The sequence below is a fragment of the Hordeum vulgare genome, chromosome 3H (assembly GCF_904849725.1).
Source record: "Hordeum vulgare subsp. vulgare chromosome 3H, MorexV3_pseudomolecules_assembly, whole genome shotgun sequence".
Lineage (NCBI taxonomy): Eukaryota > Viridiplantae > Streptophyta > Magnoliopsida > Poales > Poaceae > Hordeum > Hordeum vulgare.
This window is the reverse complement of record NC_058520.1, coordinates 605459032-605480365: the sequence shown is the minus strand read 5'-3', so window position 1 is coordinate 605480365 and position 21334 is coordinate 605459032. Positions and strand designations below refer to the sequence as shown.

The 21334-nt window shown below is 45.6% G+C and overlaps 1 protein-coding gene and 1 pseudogene across 2 annotated transcripts; one reads left to right on the top strand and one right to left on the bottom strand.

Moving 5' to 3' along the window:
- Positions 1-404: 404 nt before the first annotated feature.
- Positions 405-3846, bottom strand: LOC123441045. Of its 2 annotated transcripts, XM_045117570.1 has the most exons (6): positions 3398-3846; positions 3242-3311; positions 1985-2158; positions 1286-1477; positions 936-1068; positions 405-703 (listed from the first exon to the last, which is right to left on the bottom strand). In XM_045117570.1, exons 3-4 carry the CDS (start codon positions 2129-2131, stop codon positions 1361-1363), a joined length of 264 nt encoding a protein of 87 aa, XP_044973505.1. In that variant the 5' UTR covers positions 2132-2158; positions 3242-3311; positions 3398-3846; the 3' UTR covers positions 405-703; positions 936-1068; positions 1286-1360. The 2 variants fall into 2 exon arrangements, with proteins under 2 accessions (XP_044973505.1, XP_044973504.1); XM_045117569.1 differs by lacking the exon at positions 405-703 and having other exon boundaries at positions 734-1068; positions 3226-3311; positions 3398-3422.
- A 4081-nt stretch (positions 3847-7927) lies between these two features.
- On the top strand, positions 7928-11187 carry LOC123441044 (annotated as a pseudogene).
- The last annotated feature ends 10147 nt before the right edge of the window (positions 11188-21334 follow it).

The window sequence follows — 21334 nt, the reverse complement described above, 5'->3', positions numbered from 1 at the left end:
TATAACGGCAACGTGGTACTAACGGCAAGCCCCGTGACAGTTTATATAAGCCGAGGGCCTACAGTCACACGGTTTATATGTAAGCCGAGGGCCGAGCCCGGACACACGGGTTATATATAAACCGAGGGCTTAGGCTAGACACACATAAACCGAGGGCCGAGCCCTCGGCTAAAATTGTAAACGACCAAGCCATGGATGCCCTATAAGTCGGGTGCCTCCCAAGGGACACACGGCTTACAGCCCCAGATGCCCTATAAGCCGGGTGTCAATGCCTGGGACACACGGCTTATAGCGCGCAATAGCATTTTTTTTGTAACAACATAACTATATATATGTAATATATATCCATATATCACAACAACAACAGTATATTACATATCCAATAGATCACAACAACAATATAGTTTCACAAAAGCATGCGTACATATGCAACAAGATTTCACAACCGAAACGGTCATGCATACATATCCAATATATTACAAGTTCACAACAAGAACAAACCGATGATGAGTTCGAAGTCCACACACTCATACATATCCAATATAGTTCCACAAAAGAATGCATACATATTCAAGGAGGGTTCACAACAACATTACATATGCAACAAGAGTTCAGAAACGAAAGCATGAGTTCAACCTACAATATGCAATGAGTGTCCATCGCAGCATGTATGCCCACCATCGACGGCATTCGTGATGCAAACCTGTAAGTTCATTACCACACGCATGAGTTTCCAAAGCTAAATTGCAAATGATCGATAAGGCACAAGAGTCAACAAGCATCAACATATAAGTTTCAAATTGAAGCTAAGAAGTATGAATAATACAAGGATCAACACTTTGGGCTCTACTATCAGCAATGCACAAGTTGGGAATTGAGAGACACAACCAACGACAAGACACAAGCATGAATAATGCACAAGCATAGACAACTACCTCGAGTGATCATTGTGGCGTGCAGGTCGAAGCATCTTGAGCCGCAGTGCGTGTCACTTGGCTTGCTTGGGCAGGTGTAGATCCACCAACCATAAAGTTATTGGAGCCTTCTCCTGACTGAGGACACTTCAAGCTGATAGACAAGGACAAGAGTTACTTCATCACGATACACCGCTATAAACAAGAAATAACAGTTGTTGCATGAATACCAAAATAACGAGAATGGTTCTAGATGTCGTTGAATGCATAACATGATTCAATCTTAGATGGTTCATTGAGCACACGCGAACTAAGTCATCGGCTTGATGACCGGTACCATCTCAGAGAAGGAGAGAAGACCAAGGTCTCACCTGAACCAAGGAAACAGATGGTGAGGTCCCACAAAATTCATCCTTTGGGCAATGATAAGAGCTTGGCCGTCATCGTCAGCACCACAATGCAATGACCACCGTACGACCGATTGTCCTTGAGCCCGTCTCTATCAACTTCAAGGTAGAGTGGCGCCCTTTTCCCTTCAATGTAGAATGGCGAACCCTAAGAGGCTGAGACAATAGGCAGAGCAAAGTGGTCAGTGCTCGACTCAGACTACCACCATGCCGGTACCACGAGGCTCCCTTGTCTTCTTGTACCAAGAGACATCGATTATTATTTGCCACATCAATAGCAGGATTTCTAACAGAGTCGATTTCACCAACTACAAGAGCAAGCAAGGACCGGTACAGAGCTTAAGGTATTCATATCAAAACACAGGCATGGTGCCCAAGTATAGTGTGCAACTTCAGGAGCATGATCATAAACCACAACAAATCCATAGCAACTAAAACAACCAGTGACAACTACACTACTTATATTACCCACAAAAGTCAATACCTATGCCCATCACCATAATAATTGGTAGACAATCTATACATGAGAAAGAAGCCATGGAAAAAAATCATGTACTGGTCTCAAACAAAGGGCACTTAGACCTTTCGCGTTGATGTAATCCAGACTGCAATGACACTCTAGTATATGTAGAAGCGTCTACCCAGAAGACATGGCAGGTATACCTGAATCATACTGTGACGAACTTCAGCGAAATCGCCATTGTACTGCTCAATTTGGTTCATGCAGCAGTCAAGCAACTTGAGAAGGCACCAACAGCATCGTGGGGTGATGACAAACAGGGCTACCAGATGGCCGAAGGACAGATCCATGTAGCCACACACCCATGATGCAATGTCCTGTAGACAAACAAAATGACAATTTCAGCATCTGTGAGATATTTAATTTATGAACAATGATAAAATTTATGAACACCGACGAAAACGCTGGCCAACAGTCAAACTAACCAGCAGTCCAAAACACAACACCAAGTCTAGCATCCAACCGAAATAAGCAAATCAACGTATTCCTGTAAGACCGCGGATTCATTTTTACCAAGAACATTCAAAGTCTATCCAGTACCGCTAGATGAGATGGTCATGGACTCAAAACAGTACACTTATTAATGCACTGGACTAACATGGATAAGCACCTGAAGTTCCACAAGCGCACATCATATAAAAAAATATCACCTTCAGAGGTGACAAAGATTTTTGTTCAAGAAGTGTTAGTACTACTTGGTATGAGAAAACAAGACCATATAATGATTATTAGCTAAATAACAACCAAAATGTTGGCCAGCTGTCAGACTAACCAGCAGCCCAAAACATAATGCTAAATCTAGCATCAAACCAAAGTAAGCAAAGCACCATAACCATGTAAGATTGAGAACTCGTTTTTACTAAAAACATTCAAAGTCGAGCAAATGAAACATGTCAGATCAGGTGCTGGTATCTGACATGGTTGTGCACTCAAACACTGCACAAATTAATGCACTACACTTACATGGACAGGCATATGAAGTTCCACAAACACACATCTATATGAAAAAATTCAGCTTGAGAGGTGATAAAGATTATTTTTTCCAACAGTTAGTACTAATTGGTTTGAGAATGCAACTTTTATGCACCTATTCCAGTCAAACAGAGTTGAACAAGCCATCAGTGTCTTTTCCTTTTTCACCCAGGAAGAAGACTAGTACAAGTTGGAACATTTGTGCTCCTCTTCACTTATTAGGCAACAACAAGAAAGAGCAGGCAGCCTAACAAGCTCATTAGCAAGCACATGACCAGATTGCTTAAGTTATCAAAACCAAACCCTGTAGCTTGCATGGAGAGCAAAAGAAGGGCCCATCACAGTATGACCAATTCATCAACAATAAAGACCACGGTTACAACCACAATCAAAAGTTCAGAACTAGACGAACATATTGCAAACTGGACCAAATCCACATCCTCCTCGGATATACTGAAGTTGCAGACGAGGAGCACCTTGCCGCCGGAGCAGACGGACCTGGTGAACAGGGAAGAATATGGTCAGATTCAGAGAGAGATAGAGATAGATAGATAGAGAGAGAGAGAGAGAGAGAGAGAGGGTACCTCCCGGTGGATGAAAGGTGGCGCGGCGGAGCAGTTAGGGGTCGGCTCGGGCTAGCGGATGGGGAGGGGCGGCGGCGCTGATGGGAGGGGCGGCGGAGCCGATGGGAGGGCCAGCTCGGGCTAGCGTACGGGGAGGGGCGGCGACGACGACGGGGGGCGCGGCACGGAGGAGCAGGCGGCGACGCTGGGAGCAGGGCGGCGCGGAGGAGCAGGCGGCGACGCAGGGCGCAGGGAGGCGCAGAGTAACAGGCGGCGACGCTGGGAGCAGGGCGGCGCAGAGGAGAAGGCGGCAGCGCTGGGAGCAGGGCGTCACGGAGGAGGGGGGGCGGCCGGGGAGCAGGGCGGCGTGGGCAAGAACATGGTGAGGGCGGCGGTGGGGCGGCGCGGAGGAGGGCAGCACGGAGGTGCAGACGGCTCGGGGAGGAGCACACGGCGCACAGGACGCGCTCTGTTTTGGGGGATTTATGAAAAGGGGGCCTTTGACGGTCAATTTTTATCTTCGCGCCTCAAATTTGGATTTCGATGGTCTGTTTTCATCTACGCGCTCTATTTTTTGATAAGACCCGCGCACACGGTAAGCCGGGTGTTATAGAATAAGCCGAGTGTTGATTACACGGCTTACCCTTTTTATATTTTTCTACACAAAAAGTTCATCACTTTATTTTTCAAATTTTGTCTGTTTTATTTTGTTGTATTTTTATTATACTTGTTCTTTTATTATATTTTAATTTCATTGTCTTTATGTTTTTGGGATTCACCCATCCGTAGGGTCAGCACGATCTACGTCTTCAATTTGACCGGACTCGAGAGAGGTTTGACCGTAGATTATCCTTGTGATGTATTAGCGACATGTGTCTCCGTTGTGCAGAAAAGGAAGGGGCAGTTCTAGCCACGAGGAAGCGCAATTACTTCGGCGGCATGCATGACTCGTCCAACCGTTTAAATCAACGGGAAATCGTATGATACCGAAAATTCACGGGATCTGGCATATGGCATCATCACATGGCACCTATAGGGTGTGGTAAAAGTTTGGGGGCATTTCGAATAGGCCTCACCTCAGGTCGCTGGTAAAACGCACCATCTTTCATGTAGTCGCTGGTAAAAGTTTGTGATGTATTAGCTACATGGCCCCTGTAGGGTGTCATAAAAGTTTGGGCGGATTCCAGGTGGGCCTTGCCCGAGGCCGCTTGTAAACTGCACCATCTTCGAGGTAGTCTCTTGGCATCGAGAGGGAACATGTCACGTTTGTGAAGGAAGTGTTGGTCATGTTGCTCCGTTGGTATCGAAACTCCCCGTGCTCTCAAAGGAGGCCATCGAATGACACGTGTCAGGCGCCCGCATTTTTCTGACCCGCCTACAATATTTGAGACATTTATTGCATTTCTAGGGTTTTGAGCGCCGAAAATTGCAGATCTGCAAGGCGACACATGAAACCATGCCCATAAGCAGCATGGAAAATCCTATGTGATGTATTTGTGACATGGGTATGCCTTGTGCAGGCGTGGGAGGGGCGCCCCACACATCAGGGGTACGAAATCACCTGGGCGACATACCTCATCCAACCGTTTGAAGCCTCGGAAAATGGTATGATGCCAGAAATCCTCAGGATCAGGCACGACATCATCACATGGCCCCTATAGGGTGTCCTAAAAGTTTGGGCACGTTCCGGGTGGGCCTTGCCCGAGGCCGCTTGTAAACTGCACCATCTTCGATGTATTCTCTTGGTATCGAGAGGGAAAGTGTCAGGTTTGTGAAGGAAGTGTTGGTCAAGTTGCTCTGTTGGCATCGAAACTCCTCGTGCCCTCAAAGGAGGCCATCGAATGACACGTGTCAGGCCCCCGTATTTTTTTGACCCGCCTACAATATTTATGGCATTTATTGCATTTCTAGGGTCTCAACGCCGGAAATTGCAGATCTACAAGGCGACACATGAAACCATGCCTAGAAGCGGCATAGAAAATGCTATGTGATGTATTAGCGACATACATCTCCCTTTTTCACACGAGGGACGGGCAATCCCGGCCATCAGGGGGCGAAATTACTTCGACGACATGACTCGTCCAACCGTTTTAATCCACGGAAAATCGTATGATACCAGAAATCCACGGGATCTAGCACGACGTCATCACATGGCCCCTGTAGGGTGTGGTAAAATTTTGTCCAATAGGCCTCACATGAGGTCGCTTGTAAAACGCACCATCTTAGTCTCTTGGCATCGAGAGGGAAGGTGTCAGGTTTGTGAAGGAAGTGCTGGTCTTGCTGCTCCGTTGGCCTCGAAACTTTCCGTGCTCTTAGGCGAGGCCATTGAATGACACGTGTCAGCCCCCCGCATTATTCTGACCCGCCTACAATATTTGAGACATTTATTGCACTTCTAGGGTTTCAGTGTGGGAAATTGCAGATCTGCAAGACGACACATGAAATCATGCCCAAAAGAAGCATGGAAAATCCTATGTGATGTATTTGTGACATGGGTATGCCTTGTGCAGGCGTGGGAGGGGCAGCCCCAGCCATCGGGGGTACGAAATCACTTGGGCGACATGCCTCGTCCTACCGTTTGAAGCCTCGGAAAATGGTACGATGCCAGAAATCCTCAGGATCAGGCACGACGTCATCACATGGCCCCTGTAGGGTGTCATAAAAGTTTGGGCGCGTTCCGGGTGGGCCTTGCCTGAGGCCGCTTGTAAACTGCACCATCTTCGAGGTAGTCTCTTGGTATCAAGAGGGAACGTGTCACGTTTGTGAAGGAAGTGTTGGTCATGTTGCTCCGTTGGCATCGAAACTCCTCGTGCTCTCAAAGGAGGCCATCAAATGACATGTGTCAGGCCCCCACATTTTTCTAACCCGCCTACAATATTTGAGACATTTATTGCATTTCTAGGGTTTTCGATGATCTTTCTACCCTCCCTCGCACGGTTTTCGATGATGCACCAGACCGTAGAGCCCACACGGTCTATAGTCGACATGAGAGACATTCCTGTGGTAAAATGAATAAATAAATAACATTCAAGTATTAAAGATAAATGCAAGGGAAATCACTTTAGAACTTTTTTGAATTTGAAAATCTATGAAATGTAAACCGAGTGCTTTTGCGGAACACACGGCTTATAGTGTGTGTAAGTCGTGTCCACTTGCCAAGCACACGGCTTATAATGTGTGTAAGCCGTGTGTACTTGTCAAGCACACGGCTTATAGCTCAAGCCGCGACGGCGCCGTCAGGCACCGCTGTTGTAGACACGTGGCAGGTACCTTTACCGGGTGGCGCGCTATAAACCGAATGCTTTCTTCATATATACCGTGTGGCATCTATAAGCCGAGAGCTTTTTGTGGGCACTCGGCTTATAGGATAGCAAAAGCCGAGTGCATTGTTGTTACCGGGTGTTTTTCTGTGTGTACACGGCTTAGATTCAGATAAGCCGAGTACCCGAAAAAAAGAACACGACTTATAGCTTGCCACACGGTAAAACGTGATTTTCCTGTAGTGTAGCTAGATGCCATACTGGACTACGACGTTAGTTTCATGTCATGTACAGCAACGATGTGGTCTCCGTTGCTTTTTCTTATTGGGCACTATCTGACAGATCCACCTCCTCTCCCGGCGCCCCGTAGATGTCGGCACAAAAATAAATAAAGCTACTGTGATTTTCTTTTCAGAAATACACGACAATTCACAAATATTAGGGGCACACTCATTTGAAAGTAATCCAAAAAGTTACAAAATAACTCATACAACTAAGTATACAGTCCTTGAAAAAAGAACTGAGAATACAATCAACGCTTTTTTTTTCCTGCAGAAATACAATGAAATCTTGAAGATATCTTCTCTGTGATACTAATCTTTGCAAGATAAAATACCACCAAACTTCAGAAAGAGAATGCATTTATATCGAAGCATCGGAATTGCACCTCGTTCACCAGCACGAACTTGCTAACCAATAAGGATTTATCGAGTTACACTGGTGGAAAAACAGGCTTCCGTCCAGCCCCATAAGTCGCGAAGCTGTAGGAACCGTGACTAATGGGACCTTTAGTCGCGGTTCTGGAGGTGAACCGCGACCAAAGGCCTGGGCCCAGGGCGCTCGGTGGCCAGCTGGTGCACGTGAGGGGCTTTAGTCGCGGTTGGCCAGGACAACCGCGACTAAAGGCCTTCGGGCACCTTTAGTCACGGTTTGCCAGGCCAACCGCAACTAAAGCCCCTCCCCTATATATACCCATCCAGCAGCCAACACTTAGCCATTTGGAGCCATTCTCTTCACACTTAGGGTTTAGGTTTGCTTTTGGTTCCTCTTATGCACATAAGGTGTTTGATGAAATGCCCCAAGAGCATGAAACAAACATGACATGAAGTGTTGGAGCCACACTCCTCGATCGCGGTTAGCAACTTGATGAACCTTTGATGTGTCATTGATAAAATATGCATGTGTGTAGTTCATTGTTTAATTTATATTGTTTGTAGCTAGTTAGTTTAACAAATGCATGATGGTTAATTATATATTTTATATTATAATAATGCAGATGAATCGGCAATGGATGTACGTTAACCGACTCTCCGGCGAGTTCACTACGGGTTTGAAAGATTTCCTCGTAGTGGCTAATGCGAACAAGCGGGGGGGTTTTGTTATCTGTCCATGTGTTAACTGTAAGAATCAGAAGGGTTACTCTTCCTCAAGAGATGTTCACATGCATCTGCTTCGGCACGGTTTCATGCCAAGCTATAATTGTTGGACCAAGCATGGAGAAAGAGGGGTTATAATGGAAGAAGATGAAGAAGGGGATGATTTCATCGATGAAAGCTATCTTGCTCATTTCGGTGATACTTTCATGGAGGATGCTGAAGGTGAAGGGGAAGGTGAAGAAGAGGCACGTGATGATCCCGTTGATGATCTTGGTCGGACCATTGCTGATGCACGGAGACGCTGCGAAACTGAAAAGGAGAGGGAGAATTTGGATCGCATGTTAGAGGATCACAGAAAGGCGCTGTACCCCGGATGCGATGATGGTCTGAAAAAGCTGGGCTGCACACTGGATTTGCTGAAATGGAAGGCAGAGGCAGGTGTAGCTGACTCGGCATTTGAAAACTTGCTGAAAATGTTGAAGAATATGTTTCCAAAGGATAACGAGTTGCCCACCAGTACGTACGAAGCAAAGAAGGTTGTCTGCCCTCTAGGTTTAGAGGTTCTGAAGATACATGCATGCATCAACGACTGCATCCTCTACCGCGGTGAATACGAGAATTTGAATGAATGCCCGGTATGCACTGCATTGCGTTATAAGATCAGAGGCGATGACCCTGGTGACGATGTTGAGGGCCAGAAACCCAGGAAGAGGGTTCCCGCCAAGGTGATGTGGTATGCTCCTATAATACCACGGTTGAAACGTCTGTTCAGGAACAAAGAGCATGCCAAGTTGTTGCGATGGCACAAAGAGGACCGTAAGTCGGACGGGGAGTTGAGACACACCGCAGATGGAACGCAATGGAGAAAGATCGACAGATGGTTCAAAGATTTTGCAGCTGACGCAAGGAACATAAGATTTGCTCTAAGTACGGATGGCATGAATCCTTTTGGCGAGCAGAGCTCCAGCCATAGCACCTGGCCCGTGACTCTATGCATCTACAACCTTCCTCCTTGGTTGTGCATGAAGCGGAAGTTCATTATGATGCCAGTGCTCATCCAAGGTCCGAAGCAACCCGGCAACGACATCGATGTGTACCTAAGGCCATTAGTTGATGAACTTTTACAGCTGTGGGGTGGTGTCCGTGTGTGGGATGAGCACAAACAAGAGGAATTTGACCTACGAGCGTTGCTTTTCGTAACCATCAACGATTGGCCTGCTCTTAGTAACCTTTCGGGACTGTCAAATAAGGGATACAATGCATGCACGCACTGCTTACATGAGACTGAAAGTGTACATTTGCCAAATTGTAAGAAGAACGTGTACCTTGGGCATCGTCGATTTCTTTCGAAAATTCATCCAGTAAGAAAGAAAGGCAAGCATTACAACGGCAAGGCAGATCACCGGCCGAAGCCTGCGGAACGCACTGGTGCTGAGGTATTTGATATGGTCAAGGATTTGAAAGTCATCTTTGGAAAGGGTCCTGGCGGACAATCAGTTCCGAAGGGAGCTGACGGGCACGCAGCCATGTGGAAGAAGAAATCTATATTCTGGGAGCTAGAATATTGGAAAGTCCTAGATGTCCGCTCTGCAATCGACGTGATGCACGTTACGAAGAATATTTGCGTGAACCTCCTAAGCTTCTTGGGCGTGTATGGGAAGACAAATGATACAAAGGAAGCACGGCAGGACCAGCAACGTTTGAAAGACCCTCATGACCGGCATCCGGAATGGTTTCAAGGTCGTGCCAGCTACGCTCTGACCAAAGAAGGAAGGTCATCTTTTTTGAATGCCTGAGCAGTATGAAGGTCCCGTCTGGATTCTCGTCCAATATAAAGGGAATAATAAACATGGCGGAGAAAAAGTTCCAAAACCTGAAGTCTCACGACTGCCACGTGATTATGACGCAATTGCTTCCGATTGCTTCGAGGGGGCTCCTGCCGGAAAATGTTCGAGTAGCCATTGTGAAGCTATGTGCATTCCTCAATGCAATCTCTCAGAAGGTAATCAATCCAGAAGTTCTACCACGGTTACAGAACGATGTGATCCAATGTCTTGTCAGTTTCGAGTTGGTGTTCCCGCCATCCTTCTTCAATATTATGACGCACCTCCTGGTTCACCTAGTCGAAGAGATTTTCGTTCTCGGTCCTGTATTTCTACACAATATGTTCCCCTTCGAGAGGTTCATGGGAGTATTAAAGAAATATGTTCGTAACCGTGCTAGGCCAGAAGGAAGCATCGCCAAGGGCTATGGAAATGAGGAGGTAATTGAGTTTTGTGTTGACTTTGTTCCTGACCTTAAGCCGATTGGTCTTCCTCGATCGCGGCACGAGGGGAGACTAAGTGGAAAAGGCACGATCGGAAGGAAATCAACGATATGTATGGACGGCCATTCTCTGACTGAAGCACACCACACTGTACTGACCAATTCCAGCTTGGTGGCTCCGTACTTTGAGAAACACAAGAATATTTTACGCTCTGACAACCCGGGGAAGCCTGAATCCTGGATTAGGAAGGCCCACATGGAGACTTTCGGCAGTTGGTTGAGAAAACATTTAATGAATGACAATGATGTTGTAGATCAGCTGTACATGTTGGCCAAGACACCATCTTCGACTATAACGACTTTCCAAGGGTACGAGATAAATGGGAATACATTTTACACGATCGCCCAAGATAAAAAGAGCACCAACCAAAACAGTGGTATCCGCTTTGATGCAGCAACCGAGAATGGGCAAGAGGTCACATATTATGGTTACATAGAGGAGATATGGGAACTTGACTATGGACCCTCCTTTAAGGTCCCTTTGTTCCGGTGCAAATGGTTCAAGCTAACAGGAGGTGGGGTAAAGGTGGACCAGCAATACGGAATGACAATGGTGGATTTCAACAATCTTGGTTACCTTGACGAACCATTCGTCCTAGCGAAAGATGTCGCTCAGGTTTTCTATGTGAAGGACATGAGTAGCAAACCGAGGAAACGGAAAGATAAGAAAACGATCAGTACATCATGCGATGATCCAAAGCGCCACATTGTTCTTTCAGGGAAAAGAAACATCGTGGGAGTGGAGGACAAGACAGACATGTCAGAAGATTATAATATGTTTGCTGAAATTCCGCCCTTCAAAGTGAACACCGACCCAAGCATTAAGTTAAATGATGAGGATGCTCCATGGATACGGCACAATCGTAAGCAAGCAGGGACACAAGGGAAGAAATGATGTGTAATAATTTATTGTACCAAACTTTGTTGAATGGATCATGTGAATTATATTACCCGTGATGTGTTTGGTGTCCATTTTCGAATGATTCGAGATACCACTGATGATACATGAAATTTGGAGTGATTTAGTCATACTCCTGCCTAGGCGTATAATATGCATACTCGTAGTCTTCATAGCCGCCGTCGTCGTTGTACTGGTAGTCGTCGCCTTCTAAGTTGCCGCCGTCGTCGTCGCTGCTGTCGTCGCTGTCGTCGGGCGGCGCTCGTGGCTCGAACTGAGGGTAGCGCAGGCGGGGGATATCGCCGGCCGTGATGTAGTCCATGACGCTCTGCAGAGTCCGGCCGTACCACCATAGCCGACGGCCGGCCTCGTGGAAGTTCCCAGGAGGCAGACCGTCCTCCTCATACCTGGCGAGCGCCCTCTCACGCCGATTGATGAAGAAGGCGTCCCAAGTATGCTGGTTATCGGGATGCCAGCGGGGATTCATCCGCTGCTCCGGCGTGAGGTCGAGGTAGTAGTGGTTCGTGATGGCCGCCCGGCGCGCAGTACCCTGAGGGACGGGAGGGACCGGCACGCCGCCGGCGCTTAGGCTCCAGCCGGTGGGGACGCGGTAGCCCGGTGGACAAGGGTAGTTCGAGGCGCAAAGCTCCTCCACCTGCTGGTAGGTTAGAGTGGGTGCGGTGGAAGCCATGAGAGAGTGATGAGAGATTGTAGAGATGTGATAATGCTGGCCAAGCCGGGCTACATATATGTAGTGAGAAATGGCGGGAAAAATGGGAGCGGGAAGACAGGAGGCGGGAAGACAGGAGGCGGGAAGAAAGTGGCGGGAAGAAAGAGGCGGGAAGACAGGGAAGAAATGGCGGGAAGAAGAGGAATCCAGAGCTGGTCATCTAACCTTTAGTCCCGGCTGGTTGGTGCAACCGGGACTAAAGGCCAGACCAACCGCGACTAAAGGTCGTTGCGCGCGGGGAACGCAAAAACGACCTCTCAGCGGGCGGATAGGAGAAGAAAGGGCGGCGCGCTCACGGCTCGGGCGAGAGGCCTCTCAAATGGAAGTAGCAACCACCTCCGGCGCCGAGGTATATATATACATTGAACCTCTGGTGATACAAACTAACTGATTTGAATAAATATGTGTGTACTAACGCGCGCGACTCTCTTTCTTATTTTAGCCCTCGGCCGGATCGTCGAAACAATCGAGTACGTCGTCAAAGCGTGGCGCAACCAAGACGATGAAACAAGGAGAAACATGCACCATCGAGGTTGTCGACAGTGCAACCGGCAGGCCGCTGGAGCCCCGCAAGAACGCCACCAAGTTTGTCAGCCAATGCGGAGCCGTTGTTAGAGACAACGTCTCGATCACCGTCCAGGAGTGGAATGAGCCAAAGAAGGCACGAATTGCGGCAGGTTTCACTTTTGTCGATAAGAGAACAAAAAAAGATTGCTTCAAGAAGCTTATGGAACATTTCGTTCTACCTCCGGAATACAACAAATTCGATGAGGAGGGTAACAAGATTGAGGAAAACAAGGAGAGGAGGAGGCTAGTCAAACAGTTCGCTCTTCATAAGATGGCCGACGCATTCCGGAAATTCAAGCAAAATCTAGCCCATGACTTTGTCAAGCAGAACAAGACTCCGGATTTCAAAGGACAATATGAGAAACTGAAACATGATTGGCCAGAATTTGTGAAGCAAAAGAAATCGGAGCAGTTCATTCAAATATCGAAAAAAAATAAGGAAAATGCGGCTAAGAAGGAGTACAATCATATTATGGGGCCAGGAGGGTATCGCATTTTGTTGCCTAGGTTGGAGAAGATGGAGAACGAGCTGAGGGCGCGAGGAATCCGTCCAGGTACGGAGGGATGGGACCCAAGGGCCAAAAGCTGGTGGTACGGGCATGGGGGAACGCTGAACCCGGAGACAGGGGAGTGTGTTTACCGGGGCAAATTAATTAAACCCACCCAAGCCCTTATTGACGCAATGAGGGATGCTCAAGAGGGGAAGATCAAGTTCAACAGAGAGAACGACGCGCTGACAAAAGCCCTCGGGAATCCTGAACACGGAGGACGTGTACGAGGCATGGGGCACATTCCGTGGAAAATAGGGTTCCCCCAGAACGATGACCCGTACGGTTACAGAAGCCGTAAGAGAAAGATGGATCGGGAAGCAGATGTTGTGGCGCGGTTGGCATCGGAAATGGATGTGATGAAGAAAACCATGAGTGTACTAGTAGCCGAAAGAGATGCAGCTCGGGTGCAGCATGAAGATCATCCAGCGGATCTCGGAAGCCAGCAGCGGAGAAGCAGCGTGGCTTCCACAGAGGCCCCACCGGCTGGTGCAGATGCAACGACGATCGAAATTAATGCACCGGAGCCTCTGGTGGTCGAAATTACTGCACCGGAGCCTCTGGTGGTCGAAATTACTGCACCGGAGCCTCCTCGCTACCCCGTGGACGATATAAAGGAGATGAAAGAATGTCATCTGTATTATCCTATCGGGAACATGTCCATGAAGGTAGCCATCGGCAGTGCTTTACCATGTTTACCTGGAGCACTCCACCACAACAACCCCATTCAAGATGGCTATGCTCGTGTCACGGTGGAGGACATAGTCCAAGGGTTTGAGGACCTGGAGATTGACATTGCTACACCTGAAGGGGAGAAAAGACTTGGAGATGTCAAGCGCCATTTCATTCTATGGCAAAAGAAGTTTATCAAGTTTCCAGGCGAGGCGCCAAGGACAACAAGTCCACCCCCCTACGGTGGTGGTGGTGGCGGTGGCGGTGGTGGTGGTGGTGGTGGTGGTGGCGGTTCACCTACACCTCCGTCACGTCAGCCGACGCCCCCCAGTCCACAACGTCCGGCGGGTGATCAGACGCCGCCCCCCAGTCCTCGTCCGGCGGGTGATCAGACGCCGCCCCCCAATCCACCTCCGGCAAAGAAGCAGAAGCAGAAGCAGTCCTGGATTATTAACCCGGACCCTTATGTACCTAAGACCACAAAGGTACCGGAGCCATCACTGAAGCCTCTCCCCACAAGGCCTTGGGAACGTAGTGCCGAGGAAGTCGACGCGGCCGCGGCTGCTGATTTGGAGAAATGGAAGGCGGACTGCAAGAAGAAAAGAGAGCCCGAGCCCAAGCCAGTATTTTCTGATGAGCAAAAGAAGTGGGCTAAGTCATTTTTGAGCACACCGTCCCAAGCCGCGAAGAATCTGCCTGACGACTATGCACGTGAACTTCGCAGGCAGGCACTCATGTTCAAGGAGAACAAAGAGCGGGAGAAGGCCGAAAGTAAAAAAAGCGGGAAACAAGTTGCCCAGCTCGGGGAACAAAGTAAACAATCGATTGCCCCGCTTATAGTGGAAGCCGCCGGTCCGGATGCCCCCGAGATCATACAAGCTGCGGCAGCACAGGGATTGACTGCAACGAGTGCCAGAGAACAAGCGGCCAACTTAGGTATTACTCTTCGTGAACTGTTAGGCCTTGATGAGGCGCCAGTGAAGGAGGTAGTAATTACATATGTCAAGAATGGGCCTCTCGTCGAGCCTGCGCAGGAAAAGGATCTACCTCCACAAATGAAAGGTCTGCTGAAATGGTACAAGGGTTACATAAAAAATAAAAACGCCAAAGATTATATTTATGCGGAAGTTAGACATGAGCATCACTTCAAACATTACTATGTACAAATTGAACTGAGTGAATTGTTCCAGCTTTTCAATCTGCGCGATCTCGACAAATCTATCATCAGTTGCTACGTTCTGTAAGTGATTTATTTCTACCCCATCTCGTTCATATTGCCTGCACTATATATATGTCCTAACTATATTGTTGTGTCCGCTATTATACATGCAGAATGAAGATTAAGGAATGCAGAGTAAGGAACATCCATGATGTTGGGTTCATTGACCCACACATCGTTAATGGACATGTGTTGGAGCATCACCCCGCCGACATGGAGGCAGACCTGTGGCAGTTTCTTACAAAGCAGGAACTCAAAAGTGATATTCTATTTCCTTACCATTTTGGGTGAGTGTTTCTGTCTTGAGCACATTCTTTTTTGTTTACTCCATGCATGGTATGTGGCCGGCTAATCGATGAGTTATGCATGACGTACTGTGCATGTATCGTGTCCGCAGGTTCCACTGGATTCTGCTAGTAATTAAAGTTAACACCTCAGAATGTCTCGTCCACGACTCTCTGAATATGGATCCAAAGGTTTGGGGCGGCATGAGAAGAATGCTGCAGAAGTAATTATTTTCATTCATTTGCGCTCTATATCGATCGGCCTATTTCGTTCATTTCCTAATATCAAGTAACTAATAACTCTCTTGTTCATTTAATTTTCTTTGCCTCGTAGGGTTTGGAGACGGTTCGTAGATACAAAGGTCGGTGAATTCAAAAAAGAGCTAGAATTCAAAAGGTCAAAGCCTAAGAATGCTGGGGATATTCAGCCAGCGGGGACCAATCTATGTGGATACTATGTCTGTGAGATGATCCGGAGATACACCTCTGAGCGGGTTCCGAGTGATACCAATGCTCAGAGGAATAACCTCCGGATGATGCTTAGTCCAGAAGCTCGCTTCCGACCACTTCAAGAGGAACTAGCTGGATGGTTCAGCAGGGAAGTCCTCCATCCTAAAGGAGAACACCATTACGAGGACGTAGAACTTTATATGCATTAAATTATGTATGGAAACTTGTTCAAAATTGTATATGGTCATCCGATGATATTGAATATATATTGTATATTCCTCTTGAATTCTTTTTGGTTCTAATTTCAAATTTGTTTGAAATTGTACATTCATATGCATGTATGTAGTACCGTAGAATATATGAAATTCCTTCAAAATTAAAATAAAGCACAAAAGAAATAAAACAATACAAATTAAACAGAAAACAGGTTTAGGGGGGGGGGGGGGCGCGCGCTAAAACCCTAAACCTGTGGCGGCCTTTAGTCGCGGTTGGCCAGAAGAACCGCGACTAAAGGTCCTCCGCCCCGACGGCCGCCTGGCGCCCACGTGGACGGGCCTTTAGTCGCGGTTCTTAAGAAACCACGACTAAAGGTGGGGGGCTTTAGTCGCGCTTAGTTGGTCGCGGTTGCGCAACCGCGACTAATGGCAGTTGCGAACCGCGACCAAAGGCCTTTTTTCCACCGGTGTTACATATCCAAAACGTGGAGATGACATGGATGATAAAGGTCCTTAAGCCGGGATGATCCCTTAGAAGTGCTCGCCATCAAACCACAAATTGTTCATCATAATGTTGTGAGATAATAGGCTCTACAAGGATGCATACCTCCATGTCATGCCGAAAGAACCCAAGTAAGATTATTGACAAAAGACCGGAACAATCACTGAATACTGACAAAGACTGATTTTTTTTTATTTTTTATCTTTTGGAAAATCTGAGGTCCTCCGTCCCCTCAGCGAGAAAATGGCATCTGGAGGCAAGGGGCCAAAAATTGTCCTTGAGATGGGGTCTAAGGGTGCTACTGTGTGAAGATGCCCTGGCGATAACAGTCCTTTGGGTTTTAATTGTGTAGACCAAGAGGCTGTCTCATTGTCTCATTGCATTCGAATGGATGTATGCGTGCAGTGCATATCAGTTAGTACTCTTCCATGATTAGTCATGGCATGCATAAGACTCATATACTTAGGAACTAAGGGAGTAATAAAGTAGTCATGTTATGCTTTCACATACTAGGGCTGCTTCCTCATAGGAATATGTCTGCTAGTCATCAATCCGTGCTCTCCATGGGCTAAGGATTTCTGGAAGTTTATAATTTTGTATATAGGAAGTTTTTATATATGTGTTATTTTCTTTCAATACTATCTCCTCGTTCACTGGTATGAGATGTTCAGATCAGGTCCTTAGATTTCAGGGCCCTGCGCTAGACAATATAAAGGGGGGCCCAATGCCGCATAAACATATGAGTAATTTTTTCCCTATTTTAACTGCAAATAAATACTTAGTAACTATAACTTATGTTGCCTTGTCATCCCAACTATCCGTAAACCAGCCGTAAACACTGTCATTAAAAGTTGGGGGATCTTATCTTGGACACATATATTTTTTGTATTTTTATTCGTTGAAATCATAACACTTTCGTGCTTACTCGATATATTCTCATCCTGTAATTTGTCGCCAGTTGTTTTTCCAACAGTAACTAAAGCTAATTCCTCAGGTTGCGCAACAATAGAAGTTTTCATATTTGTCCTAGAAAAATTCAAATAGCTCCTTTTAAGGTCTCAATCAACTCATTCATGTTTTTTCCTCCTTACCAGATGGATACCAGCAATCTTGCTAATTGGTACACAAACATATAATGCATGAAATTACGAAGAGAGATAATTAAATAAAAAATGAAAAATATACATGGAACAACGTACCTGGATAGCTAGAAAATTATAAATTTCAAGATTTTGACACGGCGTAGGACTCGCGAATGTGTTTTCCAATCCCAATCAACACAAGAAATTAGAGTGTGAGAAAGAGATGTGTACAGGAAGATCTTCCTGAATGAATGAATGATCTAACAAGACTAAAAGGTGATTTGCTTTAAAGAGCAAGGTGATGGGAATTTGAAAAATCACAAAGCCTTCTTCTATTAGGAACTATTAGCAAGGTGATTTGCTTTGTCGTGCCCAACAGCGGAAAGTAACAATTAGACGATACACGCGGGTGCCGTTGACCTTGGCGTTGCTGATTTGTTATCTATTGGGAAATATGATGAATAGAAGCTGAGAAGACTGAGCGTGTGACAACCCATGAAGTAGTCTTTTTTTGCCATACAACCCGCAATATATAGAAGTAATCAATCTGTCAAATCTTTTTTTCCTTCTTTGAGAACATACCGATCTGAGAAATTTACATCTACTAGCGAGTTCTTTTGGACGCTTTAAAAAATTCTCCGGAAGGTAAAAAAATAAATTGCCTCTTAAATTTATGAGGTTTATGTGCCATAACTAATTCAAAATCCCCACGGAATAAGTGAGGCAGATTATCAAAAATAATTAGCAGAAGGCGGCTTATTTTGTGCGCCGACAAAAGAACCGGCCTTACTTATAAAATCGTGAGTTTGATGAATCTAAATGATTCAAGTCATCTGACCGCCTATATCCAATGTATCTTGCTGCTTCAATGATGTTTCCATCAGATCATCAATAAGTTGAAAACATGTTAATTGCATATCATAATTTGGAAACAACATTAATTGTATTGAACACAATTTAATTTTGGAGTCAACATTAATTATCGTTAATCTTGAAAATAAATTTACTATAAAACAGGACATGCATGCATGTACACGATAACTTGTGGCTATAAAAGATGACACACTGATAGCAAACTGGGCCAACATTGGCCCTTCATTCTTTCACTACTAAGGAAAGCACTACTGCTACAACGTTACCGCTAGTATTTAGCGCGCGGTAGGGCATTTTCTGTCCAGCGCTACTCCTAATTCTGATAGCAGTATCGCTTTGCTACAGCCAGCGCCATTAGTAACTTTCGTAGCAATAGTGCTTGTTTTCTACCCAGCGACACTACCATGCGTTTGTATTTTTTGTGTGCATTGTTATACAATGTTTAATACAACAACAACGACGAGGTAGTGAATGAAACATCGAATGATATAACAACTCATCATCATATTATGATAACTCGTCGTCTAGCATATCACAAGTTATCAATACTAACTAATTGTTATCATACGAGTTAAAACACTGCTCATCATTCTAGCAACAAACTAGCAAGTGACCAAGTTATCATAAGTTAAATAACAAGTTACCAAGTTATCACAAGTTACTAACACTAATTATTGATCTCTCCTAGGTAAAATGGCATAAAAAAGGTGAACTCCGGCATCTCCGCATTGAAGAATACAGCTCAAGCTATCTCCATCTTGTGAGATGTGCATATAGTCTTCAAGTGGTTGCGTGGGTGCTTCTATTGCGTTGCTCCATCATTCGATTTTCAAGATTTGCTTCCTTCTATGCGTGACCGTAGAACTGGAATAGTGTGATCCACATGAACCCAAATTTCGATATTATTATCACGAACATTTTCATGACCAATTTCGATGGTTATATCCATGTCCTCCAGAAATCCGTACACCTTGCATAATACTTTCCAAGTAGAACAACCAAAATATGTGTGATCCGCTGCATTTTTTAGCTTAACATCAAAAGGGAAAAGGTTCGTGTTTAGGTGATCTTTCTTAGTCTCCGGACTCTCCCTATCTTGAAAATGGAACTTGTCCAAGACATGAATTCTTGCATGGAAGGAAATGAACAAGTCGAATTGTACAAAAGAAAATTACAGGTTAATTATAGCAAAAAAGCAAACGCCATGCTTCATTACAAAAAACATCCCATCTTTACATACCATAATATTTTCGTAGTCGTCCTTTAGCTTGACGGTGAAGGACGTAACATTTTCTAGGTGAGGATAACGGTCGCATATACCACTGTCGTCGGTGCACCTATCACACTCAAGGATCCCCTTGTCGTGAGACATTTTTTGTGTTCATGACTCAAAGATTAAAAATCAACGGTAATTATACCAGAAACGGGTATAATAATACCAAAATCATCGCATTGATCACTATTCAGCATGGGTTGTCTTTCAGTCTGTCGAGTCTCCATTGAAAAACTCTGATCTCAGGTGATGTATATGATGGGCACTCCCTCAAATTGATATCACGATCCCCGGTAATGGTCGCTCGTCTCCTTCTTGTCGTGCATTGTTAATGTGTCTATCATGACAAAGGATGACAAACGATCCCCAGGACAACAATCAACAATCTTCCTCATTGGTATAATGGACACTCCCTCACATTGATATTACGACTTTCGGTGCTGCTCGCTCCTCCATTCGTTCCCAAGTGCATTACAAAAATGTCTAGCACACGAGATCGAAGAAGAAACGACCCCATGACAACAGTCGGGGATTCGGTCTTCTCCCCTCGCTGAATGTGTCACACAAGTACCCCAAATAGACTCAAAGTCAACCCAAACCATCAATTGTTTAACATTGGAAATATCGAGTAATGAACTAAGTTTCAGCGTGACCTTTTCTACAGACGGTGCATATATCGAGCACCTGAAATTTATTGGAACATAAATGAATTAATATTTTGACAAAACATACGCACTCGTAGGTGTTCTCGGCACAATTATACTTAAAATGCTAAATTTTCTAAAGGTGTCAATTTTTTCCATAGCAATATTATCATGATGAAGTACTTAACCACTCAATCAAAATAAACTTCGTCTCATTGTTCTCTCTTTTATTTCATCCACCAATCTATCTATGTAATAACAAAGTAAACGAGATTCTAAAAAAAAGCGAAGTACATCATGATCCATCAATCCATCTAACCATATATCCCTGCATCCATCCATCCATCCATCCATCTAATATCCATCTAAATGCATCCATCCATCTAAAAAAACAAAACCTAAAACTACTCATTGGACGAAAGCTAGGAAGGGGCTCACGGTGGGGGCATGGACGAGCCGGAGAGGGCGCGCGCAGGGCCGGCCGACCCTCGCGGGGAGGGCCGGGACGGTGGAGAGTCGGGCTGTCCGGATACGTCCTTGGACGAGCCCGGACGCGTCCGCGAACGTATAAAGCGTCGAATTTGCCCAGCCCAGCTGTTGGTGCTCTAACTACCCAGGTTGTAGTATGGATTTTTCATTTGTCTTTGTCTATATATATAATCATGCTAACTTTTGACTAGTCAGAATATAGCTACATTTCCGAACAACTTCTTATTTGATAGGTTTAACTAACCTGCATGCTTGTGTAGTGTGCGTGCGTCTATATGAATGCCAACATTTAGTTACAATTGTTATTTAATATTATGTATAGATATAGGCTATGTTTGGATCCATGGGTTAGAGTTAGACTTTGTTAGATTGAACCAAACTATCCCCAAAACATCCACACAGGAGGTTAGAGTTGGTTAGATGCATCCAATCCATCCAAAAAATAACCAACCCAAGAGGTATTTATTTGGGTTAGAGTTAGGTGGGGCCAGAAAAATTACTTTTCCCTTTACCTCCACCACACCAAATCCTGGTTAAAGAAGTCAAATGAT

Bases quoted from the DNA above. Each gene is read 5' to 3' on its own strand.
- LOC123441045 (XM_045117569.1), bottom strand. From the start codon at position 3,252: ATGTGGATTTGGTCCAGTTTGCAATAT. The intron at 2,159-3,225 runs GTTCGTCTAGTT...GTTTGTCTACAG, and splicing joins TTTGGTCCAGTTTGCAATAT to GACATTGCATCATGGGTGTG. The intron at 1,478-1,984 runs GTATACCTGCCA...CTATTGTCTCAG, and splicing joins TTCGTCACAGTATGATTCAG to CCTCTTAGGGTTCGCCATTC.